General features: G+C 34.6%; 1 protein-coding gene across 1 annotated transcript; it reads right to left on the bottom strand.

Moving 5' to 3' along the window:
- Positions 1-10,452: 10,452 nt before the first annotated feature.
- LOC129810169 (pachytene checkpoint protein 2 homolog) lies at positions 10,453-18,355 on the bottom strand. The gene is made up of 5 exons (XM_055860484.1): positions 18,157-18,355; positions 17,845-18,097; positions 17,667-17,780; positions 17,254-17,605; positions 10,453-11,344 (listed from the first exon to the last, which is right to left on the bottom strand). Exons 1-5 carry the CDS (start codon positions 18,321-18,323, stop codon positions 10,818-10,820), a joined length of 1,413 nt encoding a protein of 470 aa, XP_055716459.1. The 5' UTR covers positions 18,324-18,355; the 3' UTR covers positions 10,453-10,817.
- Between the last annotated feature and the right edge of the window lie 1,289 nt (positions 18,356-19,644).

The raw sequence follows: 19,644 nt of genomic DNA on the forward strand, positions 1-19,644 counted from the left end.
ACATTAAATAATTTTCAACATTTTGACAAAAGTGTCAATAGGGGTTCCCTGTCGAACAGACGTTCCTCCGACCCTATTTGAAAGTACATGAGAATAGTCACGTGTTAAAAAACATGTTTTTTTAGTACCTGTGGTTTAGAACAGGGCAACAACTGAGGAAAATAGTCGATACGGAAGAAAAGTCAATATTGCACTTAAGAACTGTTATGTACTAAATGCTAATTGATGAATTCGGAACAGTATATAGCACTATTTGAACTTGAAGATAGACTTAGAAACTAGACCGAAAATGTGTTAATTTTCCGTATAGGGTGAATTAGTAAAATTTACATTAGAAGTATTTGTACTTATCTGAGCTCATATCACCCCCTTAGACTAATAGATCATGTAAAATTGTGAAACCCTATTCCTGAATATCTATAGAACTGTACAAAAATGCGCAATTCTCCAAAGTAATTCAGGAATAATGGTGCTATTCCAATTGAAATTGAACATGTTTTTTTTAGCACGTGACTGTTCTCAAGTACTTCTATCAGGCCTCAGCTAAAAGAACAGCCGAAGTGAATTTGGTGGTGTCTGTTGGCATTCTTCGAAATGCCGCGAAAATTCACGTAGAGAAAATTAGAGGTTTTTTAATGTGAAAATTGCTTAATTCCTTAGAGTTAAGTCATTTTCACAAGAAAATCCTTTTTAATAATTTAATTGAATAGAGTTATTTGGGTTAATTGTGAATAATTGTCGATATTACAACAAAAACATTAAGATGAAATTTTGAGCTGGAAGACTCATATTCTTTTGAGCTGTCCCAAAATTCAGGATGGGTTTGAGAAAAACCCTTTTGTACAACACTATTTTGGTTAATTAGGAATGCAAAAGTACATATTATAAGAAGGGACACGACCTGCGAATAAGGATAAAATAAAGAAGAAAATCTTTTGTCGCATTTCAGAATTTTTTTTGCAACCGCAGCGCCGCAAGACGTTTATCAAGGGAGTTATTTGTGTCTCTATCTCTCACAGTTGAATTGCGCGCGTAATAAGAACTTTCCATTTGAAGTTATATTTGCATTTAATTTTTTTTGTATTTATGCAAGATTCAAGTAAAAGGGTGTGTAGTGAACAGCTATCCGTCAACCAACAAAGATATCAAGAAGACAATTTCTTTCTATATGAGTTTTTATTTCTGTTATGCCTTTTTGGCACAAAAATATTTATCATGGCACCGTGAATAAGCAGGATTAGTATTACCAGTATGGCTATCTTTAATTTCCATTAAAATTATCAACACAAAATTTCCGATATTACACGGCTTTTAACGAGCACAGGTCTGTTCTATATTATCAACTCTTCTATATATTGGTTCCTGTCACGACTGTTTGGTGGTTTTAGAGCACGGCAATGACTGAGAAAAACAGTCGAGATTGAAATCAATAAAAAGGAAGGGCGATAATGCACTTGAGAACAGTGAACTTAAAAAAAAGATATTTAAGAGCGTCCGTGGTGCAATTGGTAAGAGCGTTTGGGTCTTGTGCAGTGTGACTCTCGGCTGGATTGTCACAGCTGTGAGTTCTAGTTCCGACCGGTTCAAATGGTTAATGTCTGATTCGACATTATTCACGAATGTATAATAAATTTGTAAACTGAGTAATGTACAGAATGGCTGAAATAGCCCAGTATATCAAAATAAATCTAAATACATAAATATTCAAAAAGGGGTTATTTTTCTTTCTCATGTATATTTCTTTAGCACATGACTGCTATCAAGTTCTTCTACATTGTCGACCTTTTTCTGTATAGGTTTTTGTCTGGACTATTTTCCCCAGATCTCATCTTCTTCTAAAATCACCAAACAGTCGTGACAGAAACCAATACAATGCTGCTTATGTAGAACTACTTGAGAACAGTCTTGTTCTCAAGTTCTTCAACAGTCATGTTCCTGACATAACAGTCATATCATGTCAGGAATGGAAAGAAAAAAGATCTTACCTTTCCATTTATCATTGGAATAGCACCATAAGGACTATAAGACTGCCCGACTTTCACTCAAAAAAATTTGCTATTTCTAGAAACAGTTAAATTTTACCAACTGTCTTAACTCGGACCTCTTTCGGAAGTCTTTAGAAAATATCAATCACTCAGAGGAAGTACATCAACTAATTTCAGAGCTTTCGGCTCGATCTCCAAAGCTTTATCGGTGATCAAATCGTTACAAATCTTACCTGAGACTCGTTAAAGATTTTTTCAGGAGTACATCAGCACAAAAAAGGGAATGTGATCACTACTTTATAATGCTTTTTATCACAATTTTTAGTAAATCTGACACAAATTTGATCTCTGTCTTCTTGTGTAATTCTATTGAGATACGTCGCGTCGGTTGGTTTTTCTCTACAATAATATTTTATTGTTCTCAAGAACAGTACAAATGTTACTGTTCCAGGTTTGAGGAAAGAACTTTATTATTCTCAGAAACAAGAAAGAAACTGTTTACAGAAACATTAATATTATATAAAAAGAAAGTATAAAATTTTGTTTTTCGTGTGAACTAAAATTATTTACGATTCATAGAAACTGTAAAGCTTACTGTTCGCAGAAATAGAACAGTTTTGTTGTTTGCAGAATCAGAAAAAGATTATTGCTCTCTGGAAGAATAAAAAAAATACTGTATGCAGAAAAGGTAAAATTTGACTGTTCGCGGGAACAGATAAAAAATTTAGTGTTCTCAAGAACAGTGAAGATTTTTATAGTTCTCATGTATAGCAAAAAAATACTGTTCTCAGGATCTACTAATTGCAGGATTACTAAAATTCTAAGGTCTGAAGAACCACTAAAAATTTTGCTATTCGTGTTAACTGTAAAATAATGGTTATGATTCGCAGAAATAGTAAAATTTAGTGTACGCGGGAACAGAACAGTTTTTTTTTTGCGGAAACAGCAAAAAATATATTGTTCGCTTGAAGAAAAAAAATTGCTGTCCAAATATTCTTACGGATCATAGAAACAGTATCAATTACTGTTCTCAACAACAATATAATTTTAGTGTTTGTGGAAACTGTGAAAAATTTTCTGTTCTCAAAAACAGTGAAAAATTTTACTCTTTTTAAAAATTATGAAAATAATTACTGTTCTCAGAAATGACAAAAGTTTCCAGGTTGAAAAAAGATTGATAAAATTTATTGAGTTGTGAGCCAAGTGTTCGGGTTCAAATGATCAGTAAAACTGTATTGTTCGCAAAAACATGAGAGTTTTTCTGTTCCCCTAAACAATGAAAAATTTTCATAGGGATAGTAAAACAAATTATTGTTCTCAAAAACAGAAAATGTGCATTGGGAGAGTATTCATTTTATCATTTGTAGGAACAGTAATAAAATTTACTGTTCCTAGAAACTGTAAAAAATTATGTTCGCAATATTAAAGTCGTGCTATTTTTTTCTATTTTTGGATATGTTTTAGAAATTATCTAGACCGACATTTAGTCGTTATACGAAAATACCGAAACGTTATGCGTAAACAACGAAAATAGTTGAATCATTCCTAATAACGGTTTTTCAAAGTCACAGGTTGAAAGGCTCTAGAAAGCGTATTTCTCATCCGAAAGGTATCACATTCGGTCTCGTTGGAAAGGTCTTCGAATTTACGATGAAACTGAAACGGTTCCAATCATTTCTGGACAGATTCTTAACCGATAACTAATTTTTATTCGAAATTCAATCTTATTATTTATAAGGTTTTTTGGGCAATGTTTTGGGTGATTTATAAATCGGTTCAAATAGGTTTTGAATCGGTAAACGGTAAATGATACGAAGGTACTTTTGAGATATAGCATCTAATGCCGGCTTCAGACTGGAGGTTTAGCCCAGTTCCCGAAGGTCTCAAAAATCTAAATAACAAACAATTTTATTGATTTTTCAAAATCTATTGGATCATTTGCCTTTGATATCCAATTCTAAACAACAATTTCCTAAAAAATCGTGCCTGATAAGGAATTAGAGGACTTCAGCCAGATGGCTAAGCCTTAGGTCTGAAGCCCGTATAAGTCACGAGCTCGAGCATATCGAAAACCCTGAGATGCTTTGCTAGCCCTTTTTTTCTTAGAAAGTAACAGGGTAAGTGTGCCAAATTTCGGCATAGTTGCATGCAAGGGCTAAAGTATCAAGTTTGAAATGTGATTATTTTTAATACAAATTGAATTTGTTTTTAAAGTTTTTTATAAGGAGTTTTGTTTGGAACCTTGTAGACAATTTTTCGCCTTTATTTTCTCTAAAATTATTTTAATACAATTTAAATTGAATAAAAATGTAGACATAGCATTGGTAGCCTATTCCGGCTACTTTCATTTTCATAGTTCCTTGCCCTTCCGGAATTCCTCCAATGTCTTTTTAGATTATCTTGGTACAATGTTCAGAGTGTGCAAAAACTAAAATTCATGGAAATTCGAGGAACAAAAAATGCGGCCGAAATTACAAACTGGCCGGAATTTGGTACACTTACCCTATTTGCTCAATTTTTATGTCTCGTTAATATTTTGTCTTAAGTCCAAAAGTTGGAGTATTGTGCACTTCTAACTTGATTGCAATAGCCGTTACCGTACTTTCTCAAACTATAAAATATTTTGCAATTAAGATCAGTGGATGACAGAGTTTATCGATGGAAGAAGTCTCCTCCAGAGATGTCTTTTCTCGCTGTCTGAATGCCTCGGAGAAACACTTTGGATTTCCATACAATGCTAATAGATCATTTTAACAAGGCAAAGAGATTTAAAGAGGCATGATGAAAAAGCGCGGGAAAAACTTTACTAGCTCTTCAATCTCGCTCCTCCAAGTGAGATCGATCACCAGGGGCATGAGAAAAGTGAGAGATCAGCGTTAATTTATGGTAATTCATCACCAGTTGGCATTGCCCTGGAAAATTATTTCTTGACCCCACAAGAAATAATGCTTTTTTTCCAACTGTGATTTCTCAGCTGTTATTGTCACTTTATTGATGGAATGATGCCCATAAATACTTCCGCTGATGACACTATTCAGAGAGATTGGCACAAGAGCTCTATAGAGAGACGAGAAATACCATAGCTCTAAAAATGAAAGAAATGATTCAGTGGAGCAAGAAAAAAAGATCATTTATTTTGGCAGAAGAAAAAAATAAACAACATTTTTAAGTATTGTTCACTTCTCATCCTTTCCTTTTGGCCAAGAGTTAGAGATTCCATTGAGAGAAAAAAGTTATGCAGTTAAAATTACGCAAGTTATACCATTAAACGCCAACAATTAATACCTCTGTTGGCTAGCAATTGCCAGGTTTGTGGTTGTCGCTTCTCTATTTCACGCAATTGTACATTAAATTCAAAAGTATGCAACCGTAAAGTACCTCTTAAGCCGGCTACATATTGGCAGAAAATTTAGTCAATAGCTTTGAGCTATATTGCATTATTGATTAATATCGCCTAGGGGAATGTAGGCATGGTTCGCACAGAGTGAACCTTCAAACGATGCGAATTTTCTCTTTGTTTGCAAAGAGCTAACCTATTATTTCTCATCGCATTTCATGGGCTTAATAATGATCTATCTTATAGCTAAGAAATGACGAACTAGCCCTTTGCAAACAAAGAGAAAATTTGCGTTGTTTGAAGGTTCACTCTGTGCGAACCATGCCAACATTCCCCTACATACTATAAAATAGTCGTTTTTAGTAATTTTTAATAAGATTGCATTAATTAAAATATTAAAATAACTATGTTTATTAGATAGAGAGACTCACCATGTCAATCTTCTGATCTGTATTGCATTATGATGAGGCAATATTGAAGTTTCCACTTCGAATCTTCAGTAAATTATTCTTTGATAATTGCTTTCTGGGTTAAAAATTTCCCCATACGAATAAGACATAAAAAAACTATAATTTTTTATGGACGATATGGATGGCTTATACTGATCATATTTACGATATCAATTGCTTTTATATTCATTTAATATTATTTTGAATTGATATTTCAAGAGAAAGAGCAATTAATTGTCAAAAAATATATGAGCAGTAGGGTAATGTAGGCAGGGTTCGCACGTATGAGCTTTCGAACGATTCGAATTTTCTCTTCATGTTTGCAAAGAGTTGGTTCCGCATTTCTTAGCCATAAGTTAAGTATTTATGAACCTTATCTTTATTGTAAAAAATAGGCAGCCAAGCCCTTCTTTCCTAGGTGATAGGATCACAAATAGAAAATTGGCCCAGAATAGGAAATTTTGATGGCGCACATTTCATTTGATTTCTCATAGTTAAACTCTTTTCTAAGAAAGATCACTTACACAGTGGATAAAGAGTATACTTGAGATGATATTTACGTAATAACTTTTAGCATCGGAGGGAAATTATTTTCACGGTGGCGGAAAATTCGCAAATACTACACTGTGTGTGGTTTCAAACACTGAAAGTGTGAGTATTCGCACATCCATCAGGCAACTCCAGCTTGAGAATCATAATCTCTACAATGTTCCACCGATTTCCAGCAGACCAAGTGATTAATTTTTAAGGGTTGTCACATTTGAAATTTTAACAGTTTAGTCGATTTTTCGTTATATATTTGTTAGAAAAAAATGTGCTCCAGAAAATGTGAAAAAAGTGTTTTAGAGATCTTCTTTTAGTGCAGTGTTAGTTTCCGCGGGTTCACAAGGATACAGTATAACAATCGGAAAATAATTTTTAATTGTGGATAAAAGTAATTTCGAGAAAAAAGCAATGACGAACCCGAATTCCCCATTGTGTGAACGCTGCCTGCGGGGGCAAGTATCGCACAAATCGTCATAGTTTTTCATTTTTCCTGTCCAGGAAAAACTAACAATTCTGTGATAGTGAACTAGTCAAGCATAGAGACCTAAAAGATCAGAGAACTTTTGGTGTAGTGAAATTCACTGCCCATTTTACAGTTTAGTCAGAAAAAAATCCTGAATATGAAACACGGAAAAATGTGCGAAGGCTGCCTACATTCCGCTAATTTGACTAAAACGATCAGGAAAAAATTTAATTTCATCACCAAATAATTCAAAATGGACAGTAAAAATATGCAATTTGGTTAGTCAAAAATCAAATTTTGCCGGTAAAAAAAATTAAAAAATGAACTGTAAAATATTAAAAGGTTCTATTTATAAGTATTGTAAATTTATGGCTCCGGCACACCTTTTAGATCGGGAAAATTTCATAAAATCAAAATTCACATCTCTTTTTTTCTTAAAACTTTGTCATGTCTGTCCTACTTTTCTGCACTCTTCTTCTTCTTTTAAAAACCACATCAAATTAAATTTAGTTCAGTATAATTTTGAGTTCGAAAGAATGGGATAGATATAGATTTATGGAAATTTTTTGACAAGTAAAACGCGGCGAATTTTGAATTCATGAAATTTTACGGGACGGTTCCTTTCTGGTCATTTTCGAAAAGATGTCCTTATATTTCTAGCACAATTTTCAGATCAAGAAAATGTCGTAAAATCAAAATTTACTCTATTTTTTTTCTTAAACGTATTCCATATGTCCGGGCTTCTAATTCGCATTCTTCTTCTTCTTCTCATGAGCATCACATAGCAAATTCAATTTAGATTTGAGTGAGAAAGAGAGAGAAATTTAGGTTTCATGGAATTTTCCTGAAAGCTGTGCCATAGGACACACAAGATTTCGTATTTAGTCCAAATTGACTTCAGGATCAGCGATTATATCCATTTGAAGGATCTAGTTAGAAAATCTCAATAAGTTTAAATCAGTTGCAATTCATAATGGCTCAATCAATGACGTTACCTTTGCAAATGCCCAAAAATAGTTCTTTGTAAAGGAAAATGAAGAAGGTATGAGTCTTCTTGGCATTTTCGATTTCTTTTAAAAGTATTAGGTCAAGCAAAAAAGTAAAAAGTCTTTTGCCTTTTTAAGCTTTATTTTGAAGATGAAATTAACATACAGTAGACTCTCGCAAATTCAGCTCTTTTAAGATCGGTCTACTTTTTAATTCGGGCAGCGGTTACATTTGAAAAAAGTTTGTTGTCATTTTTCAAGTTTGATTATATGATTATCAAATGAATCAAATATGCTCAAATTTGGCATGGTTTGTCTTAGTTCTCATGTGTTTTTGCATTATTGAGGGATTTTCATGCAATTTACGATATATATCAGTGTGTAAACTCAATATCTATATGCACATGTCGCCCGAATTTCTGTCTAATTCGGCTGACATTTCGGTCCTATATGCCCGAATTTGAGAGAGTCTACTGTAGTTAGGTTTACCCGATTTAGATTAAATATGATTGAAGAAGTTCTCAATCTTTCTGGTAAAAACCTTGATTGGCTCGTGTTTAGAAGCCTTTCTTGAGGACAGTATTGTATTATCAAGAAAATATCACAAACGCTTGAAAAGGTGATAATCGCTCGGTGTTAGGTCTGGACTATACGGCGGGTTTGATAGAACCTCCCATCCAAGCTCTCGGAGTTTCTAGAGAAGGTCATTAAAGATGTGAGCGGCCTGGTGTTGTCTTGATACAACACAATACCCATCCCATTGGCCAATTATGAGCGCTTCTGATCGATTACCTGGTTCAATCTGGTCCGTTATTGATAATATAGGTCTGAATTGAACGTTTGGTCAATGTATAGTAGCTCATAGTGGATGATTCCCTTCCAATCTCACCAAACACACAGGAAATCCTTTAGCCGTCAATTCATACTTATCAATTGTTTGGGCCAGCTAATCACGTTTGGACCACGACTTTTTCCGACTGTTGTTCTCATGTACTCCACTTTGTATCGTCAGTTACTATCCATTCCAAAATGAGTCGAATATTTCTCGTACAACTCGTACATTTAGCTTTTTCGTGAGATCATTTTTTTGCGAATGGTTCCAACTGCATCCTGGTTAATCTCCAGTTTTTGGGTACTAGAATAAGTGCTCGTGTGCCGGTCGAACTTGACGATTTCTATAATTATTATCGACATTTTCGACAATTGGCCTACCAGATTATGCCTCATCTTCGTCAACCATTTTTCCAGAACGGGATCGTTATCTTTTTTATCATTTTGAATAATATTATTCTGGTTGTTCTTGACATATTCTTCCATCGGAAATTATTTCTTTATTCTCTTCAAGTATAACCGTATCAAACTATTGGAATTGGTGATCGACACTGCTGAGCTGATTTAAGATCTGAAACAAAATGGGGGTCAGCCATGAGAGCCTAGACCTAACCTTAAATTTTACCTGAGCCAATAAATCTTGCCCTCTTAGAATCTTCCCCAATTCTGACTTTCTTTCCTTGTTTATCCTATAAATAGAATTCTTTTAAGTCCTCTAATTCTGTCTTTCTTTAGTTTCCTACTTACAGGTATTTTCTAACTTTTAGTTCAAAATCTTCCTCGTAGACGTCCTTCAGAAACTCTGTCATAAATCCTATAAATAAATCATCTGTGAAACGTCTAGCCTAATTTTCTCTTGGTTTTTTACTTACAAAACTTATAAATTGCCAGCAAATTATCACTTCTAAATTCTTTGTCCGTCATGATCGAATTCCCACCAAAAACTGGCATCTCTACGTTTTTACCTACATAGCAATACTAAAACTACAAAATGGATGCCCCCTTACAATTCTATCAATTTGAATTTGAATCTGCAACACTGGTCAATTCTGGTTATAGGAAATAGGGAAACTACGTCGTCTCCCAGCCCCGTTTTACTCTCTGGCGAGTCTATCCCGGTATCAGATCATGCTCGGAATCTTGGTGTCATTATGAATGACAGTTTTGTCATGATCATGCCTCTGCAATTGGCTGTAAGGTTAATTTTGCTCTTTATTCCCTTGCTCTTGGTCCACTATCTTCTTGTGCTACACTTTCTCTGTGCTGTGGAGCTATTTTATTTCTATGATACTGACTCAAGACGTAGCGTCGTCTGAATACGACGTTTAATTCTTGTGTCAGGTATGTTTTTAGTCTGCGAAAGTATGGCCATATTTCTGCTCATGCGGACGCTGTCCTTAGGTGTCTGCTCTTCACTTACCTCCGCTAAAGAATCACCAATTTTATCACGCGTTTACTGCAGACTGTTACTCCTAGGCTAAACTTCTTGATGTTAGCTCATCTGTCAGGGCTTCGTGTCTGACCGTCCCATTGTCGAGGGCCATTTGTTTCATGGAACTCTTTTTGTGGCAGGTGTTTCCATTTGGAACAGGTGGTCTGATGCTTCATCGTAGAAATGGGATTATAGAATACTGGATCAGCACAGTGTCGCTTGGATCAGCAATTGTCGTAACTTCTTTATCGCTTATATTGAAAAAATTCTAACAATATAAAAACAATATTGTTATATTTTCATGTAATAAGACTGTACAATTTTTGACTTATGCTTACGTGATGAGTAAGTTACGACAATTGCTGATCCAAGCGACAAGAGTTCAGGGGTTCAAAGGGCAATATGAAATCAGGTAAACCAAAAAAAAATTGAATGTTGCTTGTATTTCAGATAACTTTACAAAGTTTTTTTCAACTCCATGTCTGTAAAAAAAATATGTCTTTTTTCCTATCAACAGTAACATTTCACAGGTTTAATTTCATGAAATTGAAGTGCTTCAGTTCTTTTTATTTAAGTGAAAATTCTTTTGGTAAGAAAAAGAGGAAAATATTACCAAATGATCTATGATCAATAAAGAAATAATTACTGCGATGAAAAAAAAATGAGAGCAATTCAATTATGTCCATAATGAGTTTGATGTGCAGTCAGCTTAAAGTCGATCAGTGGCTAAAATGGGAAGGAATCCATAATTTAATCGATGATGTTTAGCATTATTAAGTTAATAAACACTATTTTAGCGGTTTATTCACACAATCACTGTCGGAAATGTGTTTGGCCATTGCAGCGCTCATGGCCTTGATGAATTCCAGCAAATCCACTCCATGTTTGGATCTCTTTTCGTGTTCATCAATGAAATTTGCGTGAGCCAGGAAAGGAAGTTTCCGGACTGTTCTGCCACTGATACCACGGCTCAGTTGGCAGAGGTGCAAGAATTCCGGAAGAAATCCCACCTCCTGCGCATCAAGCTCACCTTCCAGCAACTTCTGCAGCAGCACATGCCGCTGATTTCTATGGGAAATTCTAGCAATGCCCGTGGATACCAATTCGCGGAGGATTGTGACGTAGATCTGCTGAAGGGCAGCCTCGCAAGGAGGAGGAATGAATTGGATAATGTCAGCCCGACTGAGAAAGGCTTCGTCGATATTTGAAGTGAGATTGGACGTAGCCAGAACAATAACATTTGTGAACTTCCGTATTTGGTCCAATTGTGTCAAAACCGCGTTCACCGCTCGAATCGAATCACTTGGTTCATTGTCTGCAACAAAAGCCAAGTTAATAGCATCGTTCAGCGTTCAGCTGTTGCTCTTCTATTTCTCCTCCATCAAATTTAATGGCTTTTACTTTTGATTTGTTACTTCTGGGCAAAGCAACCAAAACAACATTTTGCAAAGTTCAAAGTATTCGTTTTTGGTCAATTTAAAAAAAAATCTAACCATCTCCCGGGTAGCCATAAAAAAACTTTTAAACAAAATAAAAAATACAATATAAAAAAATTAATTTCATCTGCTATCCAATAAATTCCATTCATTTGCATGACTAATAATAATTGTATCAATAATTTCCTAATATTGATTTCTCTTCTCGAGAAAAACGTATAAATAACAAAAGAAGTTACATCACTTTAACAACTGTTTAATGGAAAATGATTATATTGACGGTTATAACTTCTGGGAATCATTGCACCGCAAAATTACTTAATTTGTACTTTTTTACTGCAATGATCATATTTAATTATTTAATAAAATTTTTGAAGCTTATTAATTAGCTTGCAATATTTAAATTTTAAATAAAATTACGTTGTTATAGGGGAAGTGCTTATAATTTTGGACAGTCTGCTTATAAGCATCGAAGTTCCAAGTTTGAAGTGCGATATTTTCTATACTAATTGACATTTCATGTTACTCTCTTTTCAGAAGGGTTGTTCAGAAACTTGGCAAGGGTTTATTGTCTCTGTTTTTACTAAAATTAGTTTTAATACGTTTAAAAATGAATTGATAGTAGAGGTGACCTTGGCTCTTATTTTGGACATCTTGTTTATTAATTTTGCCAACTTGGCTGTAAATTTGGACACCTAATCCGCCTCAACAGGATGCCCATTGTTCTTCATTTGATGAACCAATCTTACCAAGTCCTCTTCCTGTTCATGTAAGGGAAACGTAGAATGTCACAGAAGCCCGGAAACTTTCCATATCATTCATTAAAGTGAGTTGACTTCGATACTCCAAGTACGTGCAGATTCGCTCATTCCCTGACCTTTCCGGGAGCCTTTCAAGGCATTTCCCGCTACATCTCTTTCGTAGAGATGATGCTCCTTTGTTTCTCCAGGCATTTGTCCAACCTAGTCATCACAAAAGCTAAAACTTCACGAAATTTCATGAGAAAAACACCTGTCCAAAATAAGAATCATCACCTCACTGGTGAATGTCTTAAAAAATTTCCCATTTTTCACACGAAAAATATAATTCACAAGGCAAATCTCACTTCATGTCAAATGTACAAATAATCAGTAACGTGAATCAACACAATTTTCAATGAATATTCAATAATATCACTCAAAAAAAGCGAAGAAACATTGTTAGTAATTCACCACGGCTAAATAAGAACTGAAGTAAACACGAAGTTCTGTCATATTTCTCGTAAGCAATTGCTCACACTGAATTTTCAACAAAGCAATTTCAACTCAAATCATATTCAAAATTTAACGTATTTAGTGTCAAAATCTTCCAAAAAGAACAAATATTTAGATAGAATTCATTATTCATCAAATATTAGAATAAAAATCCATCATTTTAATCAATTTATTTTTAGTGTCCAATTTTACCCTCAAAGTGTCCAAATTTAGAAACTGTCCAAAATTATGAGCACTTACCCTATTCTTATTTATAAAATATATAATAATTTGTATTGGTAATTTTCAATGTGTTCAGTAATGGCTCGGGCACACCTTTTAGATCAGGAAAATTTCATGAAGTCGAAATTCGGTTTCCTTTCTTTCACACATGTTTTAAATATGTCTATTTCATTCTCTCGCATTCTTCTTCTCTGAAACATCACTCCAAATTTAATTTAGCTCAATCGAATTTGGTATGCGAAAGAATGAGATAGTCATAAATGCAAAACATGTGAGAAAGAAAGGATTTCGAACTTCGATTTCATGAAATTTTCCTGATCTAAAAGGTATGCCGGAGCCATAAAAATTAAAAGTGAGAAATAGGCTCCGCCGAACCTTTTAGATCGAAAAACTTTCATGAAATCAAAATTCATATCCTTTCTTTCTCATACGTTTTGCATATCGTCGGTTGCGTCTACCTTTGTCGTATCTGCATTTGTTTTGTATCTGCATTCGGTGCAAGCTACAATACAGACATCCCCTCTTGCGTGAAATGCTGACACAAAAGAAATGCAGATACGACAGAGATAGACGCAACCGACGATATGTCTATCCTATTCTTTCGCACTCTACATTTGATTGAGCTAAATTTATTTTGTTGTGATGTTTAAAAGAAGAAGAGTATGAAAAAAAGAGATAGACAAAAACAAAGCGTATGAGAAAGCCGGGGTCCAATTTCGACTTCATGAAAGTTTCCTAATCTAAAAGATTTGCCGGAGCCATAAATACTTGATATCAATCAGTACAAATATTCAATTCGATCAGTAAAAAAATAAATAAATAAAAATGAGCAGTAAAAATATTCAAATTGGATAGTGAAAAATAAACTTTGATTTAGCTCCGGCTTACCTTTTAAATCAGGAAAATTTTATAGAGGCGAAATTCACATCCCTCTCTTTTTAAAAAGCTTTACATATGTCTATCCTACTCTTTCGCACTCTTTTTATTTTTTTGAACTTCACACCAAATCAAATTTAGTTCAGTCAAATTTTGAGTGCGAAAGAGTGAGAGAAACTTATGACCTCTACACATTGGGAGCAGTTTTCGTCAAAAAATGCTTTTTTGAAAGAAATTGCCTGTAATTCTGTAGGTGGGAATGTTAAAATTCTGTCAAAAATGCAATTTTTGACGAAAATTGATCCCAATGTGTAGAGGCCTTTACGAAAATCTTTTGAGAAAAAAAGGGACGCGAATTTTGATTTTCCTGAAATTTTACCGATCTAAAAAGTGTGCCGCAGGCACAACAAATTAAAAAAAACAATCGGTCAGCAATTTTAGATTTCCTTGTTTCACTTATACGTAGCTGAATTTAGCCGAAATCCACCCATTTTTCGGGTCTTTTGGGCTAGCCAAGACACAAACCATTTGTCGGCTTATATCCTTTCGGGTGAACCAAGACACGAACCTTTTTTCGAATAGATTTCGGCTAACTTCAACTACAGTAGACTATCACTCAATCGGCTCTTTTTCAATCGGGCGACAAATTTTGTTGAAAATTTTCACGTTTAATTATGCAGCTAATTCGCTCAAATTCGCTATAGCTCTTCCTATTTTATCGTGATCCTTTCTAATTGAGCGCTTTTTGTGGAATTTACAAAGGCTTTGACGCTCAATTCTATCGCTAAACCGGATGACATTTTGCCCCATATTCCCGATTGAGAGAGAGTCTACTGTACGTATTTCTCTATTTAATTCAAGCGTGTTTTCATGTTTATTTATTAAAATTATTACTTTATCGCTGATCCCAACGACAAACGAAAAATTCTGTCACTAATCACAGCGACTGAACTGAAAAAAGGTTGCTGTCTTGACTATCTGTCGCTGATCACAGCGACGCGCCCGAAAAAAATTTATTTCAATTGAAAAAAATATTCTAATGTGATCTTCTATACAAAATTACCTTTAAATTAATTCTTTTGATTAAAGATATCACTATCTAATTTTCCAATTCAAGTTCGTTTGCGTTTTTATTTCATGAAAATTTACTTTTCCGTAATCTCAGCGACACTTGAAAAATTTCGGACGTTGATCTCAATGACTCGCCCGAAAACAATCATTTCCATAACTGACAAACCATTTGTCGGCTTTTATAGCCTTTCGGGTGAACCAAGAAACAAACCTTTTTTTTGGGTGGATTTCGGCTAACTTCAGCTGCGTACTAGAGTATTCTTTCAGTCCAAATATTTTTTTTCGAGTGAGTCGCGGAGATCAACGACCGAAATTTTTCGGGTCTCGCTGTGATAACAGCCCCATTTAGTACTTAATATTTGTACAGGGACATGAACTTATAAATAAATAAATAAATAAATAACAGATAAAGCGATTTCTAAACAAAGTGCAAAAGAGATTAAATCAAAAGAAAATTAAGAAAGAAATAATAAAAAATACATTTATCGTTAATCTTTTAAGGACGATTTGAACACCGGTGTCCTATAAAGAAAATAATTTTTCCTAATTACCTAAAGTTATTTTTTTTTATATCTGTACATAATTGTAAAGTAGAAGGTTGAAGGAATATATTTTTTTTTTAAATATTTTTTGCAAGTCACCATCTATTTGCTATATAGTAAATATTTAAGCACAAAAAATGCGAATTTTTAAAATCTCAAATTCATAATTGATTTTATTTATTTTTTATACTTCCATTTTTTTTTTAGCAAAACCCTTTTGGAAATAAAACTACACTACTCATATGTAATATTTTTCATTAAAGCGAAAAATATTATTCATTGGTATTTTTAGAAAAATCACTTAAATTTTTGGGCTATTTTTGTACCTATCGTCCGTAGAAGCACAAAATACAGTAGACTCTCTCAAATTCGGGTCTTTGGGACCGAAATGTCACCCAAATTAGAGGGAAATTCGGGCAACATATTTTTTGAAACGCAACGATTTTTTATTCATCTGCATACACATATTGAGTTTACATACTCATATTTGTGGTACATTTCATGAAAACCCCTTAATAATGCAAAAACACATTAAAACTAAGAAAAGCCATTTGAGCAAATTTGATTCATTTGGTAATTAGGGTAAGTGTACCAAATTTCGGTATAGTTGCATGCAAATGCAAATGTTCTAAGTTTGAAATGTAATATTTTTAATTCAAATTGATATTTTTTTATAAGAAGTGTTGCTTGGAACCTTGTAGACAGTTTATCATCTTTATTTTCTCTAAAATCATTCTTAATACATTTTAAAATGAATAAAAATGTAGACATAGCATTGATGGCCTATTCCGGCCACTTTCATTCTCATAGTTCCTTGCCCTTCCGGAATACTTCCAATGCCTTTTTCAGATAATTTTGCTCGTCGAAGCTATATTTTTTGTTACTTTTTTGCATTGTATAATCTCTAAAGCAGAGGTGTGCAAGAAACCGTTGAAACCGAATTAACGTCAAAATAAGTTTGTTATAGTAGCGTTTTGACCATTGACGTACATGTTTCATTTGACGTTAATTCGGTTTCAACGGTTTCTTGCACACCTCTGCTCTAAAGTATGTAAAAACTAAAAATTCATGGAAATTCGAGGAACAAAAAAAAATTGGCCGGAATTGCAAGCTGGCCGAAATTTGGTACACTTACCCTATATTCAAACTTGAGAATGACAACAAACTTCTTTCAAATTTAACTGCTGCCCGAATTAGAAAGTAGCCCGATCTTAAAAGCGCCGAATTAGCGTGAGTCTACTGTACACCGAACCAGATTCTACTGGACTTTCCAAGGTTAGATGTAAGACTTATCATTGATTATATTTCTTAGTTTAATTTTTATTGTTGATTTTCAGTCCGTAAAAAGTGCCTCGTCGTTAAAAATCTTATGAAGCATGCTGCATATGCTTCATAGAAATTCATTTCGTTTTTTATTGTTATTATAAATTAAAAAGCTTTTAATATGATTCCAATCCGTTTTAAAATGTTTATAAATTAATTTCTTATCAGGGAAAATTCCCGGAGTTCTTGAACTCTAGTAAAAGCTCGAGCACTCCTGCGAGTTTTTCTTTCGTGTTCTTGTTTTGAAGGAAAATTGTAAAATCTAAAAATTACTATTTTTCTTTTAGAATCCTTTTCTAATTGATTTTCCTTAAATATATTTCAACTTCCAATTTATTTTCTGAATAGCTGGACTTTGAACATTTTCAATGGTCTGACCAATCAGAGAACGCGATGGGCTAAAATATTTCGTAGGATTAAATATTTAATTCCATGTGAAAGATGCCTATTACTTTGCACTTTGTATAAAAGCTGTAGGAGTCTAATAAAATTGGTACTTACTGGAAATGGCAGTGCGAGAGAAGGCCACTGACTCAATCTCATCGATCAGGATGCAAACCATGGTGTTGGGAGTCTCAATGAGCTCCCGGAGTTGCGTGAAAACCTTCTGGACGAGCTTCCCGCTCTCGGAAAACCACTTCGAGAAGAGGCTGTGGCTGTTGATTTCGACCAGATGGATGTGCTTATATCTGTCCTGGAACCTAATTGACACTTTCTGAGCCACAGCCCGACAGAGGCTGGTCTTCCCTGTCCCCGGAGGTCCATGGAGCAAGATGATACGATTGCAGGAGATCAAATTGGTGTTGATTTTGCTCTCGGCGAAAATCAGCGATGTCTGCATGTACCTCAGGATCTGGGTGGAATTTGGGTTAGGAGAATGGACAATAGTGATAGATTTGGGAGGAGTTTCTTACATTCTCCTTAACGTCATCGTCGAAAATGAGATTTTCCCAGAGTCCGACGAATTCTGAACTGGGCAGGATCCAGTGATTCGATGCTGTGACTTCTTCTGCGGTATCAGTGTCCATCTGAAGGGGAAATCGGGGAGTGTGTTTTAAGAGGGGACAGAGGAGAAGAAGCCTTGGGACTTACATCGAGATTCTCAGCTTCTGGACCATGATTGTTGGATTGGTAGAAGTAAAAATCTACATCGTCGAGAGCAATGGAAGAATTACTGAGATCACCGCTTATCACAATACTTTGGACGATTTCTTGCATAGCACTATCGGGACTTCCGAGACAATCACTGTAAATAACAGAATCCGTCCTCATCCTGGTATTTTGGCGGATCCAGGTCAGAATTTCTGACTGCAACCAAGGCAGCATTTTTTTCTCATACTTCTTCCTGAAATGTTTTATTCCGTCAATTGTGGCTTCGTCATTTGGGTAGATTTTCATACTTACATTTGTTTCAGCTCAACTTCTATGGAAATTCCACAGATTTTCCTGGATTTTGATGCCTTTACACTTCCCATGATTACAAAAACGTCCCGGTTTTTTTCAGTTGGAATGTCAAATTTTAAAATTTCAAAACATCCCGGCTGGACACGAGCTGCTGAGTTCCTCAGCATGCTGAGAAACTGAGCACATGATTAGCAACACTTTCAGCAACAGTGCCCGCTTTGTAATCCGGATGATTGGGAGACAAAATGACAGATTTCCGCTTCGTAATCCGGATGGATTTTTTGAATTTGTTCAACGTCTCGAAAATATAATACAAGTTCTTTTTGTAGAAATAGAATAAAACTTTTAAACAAGATTAAAAAGACATAATTGAAGAAGTCTATTCTATTATACTTCATTTATTAAACAAAAACATCACAGAATAGTTCATTTTCATTGCTGAACACGCATGCATACATAACCTCAAAAGTACTTTAAATGTAATCGTCGAGAACTTGTCCGGATTACGGCGATCCGGATTAGAAAGCGGGCACTGTATAAATATTGCTGTTCTCAGCTCAAATGCATAGTGCTGATAATGGAGCTTAAATCAGCACCTTTCTCAACACATATATTCCAACACTAGCGATCATAGCGGCTGTCACAAAAAATACAAACCGGCGTTTCAAACTAGTAAAATGTCAAAAAAAAAGTGCTAGAAAATTGTGTCGTGTGCACAGAAAGTGTTTTTATCCAAGAAAAATAGGCAATATAGGTAAGATCACATCATGTTACATAAATTTCATTTGGAGGATTGCGAAAATAGAACTTATCCTGTTCATGGGAGAACAATTTCTTTATTCAAGAAAAGTTCTCCATTCCGGATTTAATAGCATTTTTCGTATTACATTTTTTAGAACGATGTCCAAGTTAAGCGAAACTTATCATAATACAGCTGAATACATGATTTCCGTTTCTACACGCATTTGTTTGAGAAACCGAGGAGCGAATAGAATTCCTTTTTTCAAACAATTAGACAACATCATTCTCGCCGGAAGTACTTAGGGGGAGGCTTTGAACTTTCGCATACAAAAATGATGTTCAAGTTCAGTGATTTTTTCTGACTACCATGCAAACCGTATGGATTCTCCAACTATGCCAAAAAAATGTCTTACTTATAAGGTTCATAATTCCACCCCACAAAATCCCAGGAAATCCTTAGATTTTCCTCCAGAGGAAAATGAAAATTTAATGGCGATTTGTCCGATAGATCAATCAAGTTTCTATTATCGCACACGATTCACGCCATCATTGAACACCCCATTTTCACCGTAAATTTTGCACCGGACACTAAAAGTTGCACATCATTGTTTAAAGGGAACTCTAATCTACTTGATTAAACTGTTTGTACGAGGAATAAAACATTTTAATATCACTTTTTTGGAACTTTTCTGAGAGATGTTTTATTGACACCAAAAACCATTTTTTGCTTGATTCTACGAGAATTTC

This window comes from Phlebotomus papatasi, chromosome 1, assembly GCF_024763615.1.
Source record: "Phlebotomus papatasi isolate M1 chromosome 1, Ppap_2.1, whole genome shotgun sequence".
NCBI lineage: Eukaryota > Metazoa > Arthropoda > Insecta > Diptera > Psychodidae > Phlebotomus > Phlebotomus papatasi.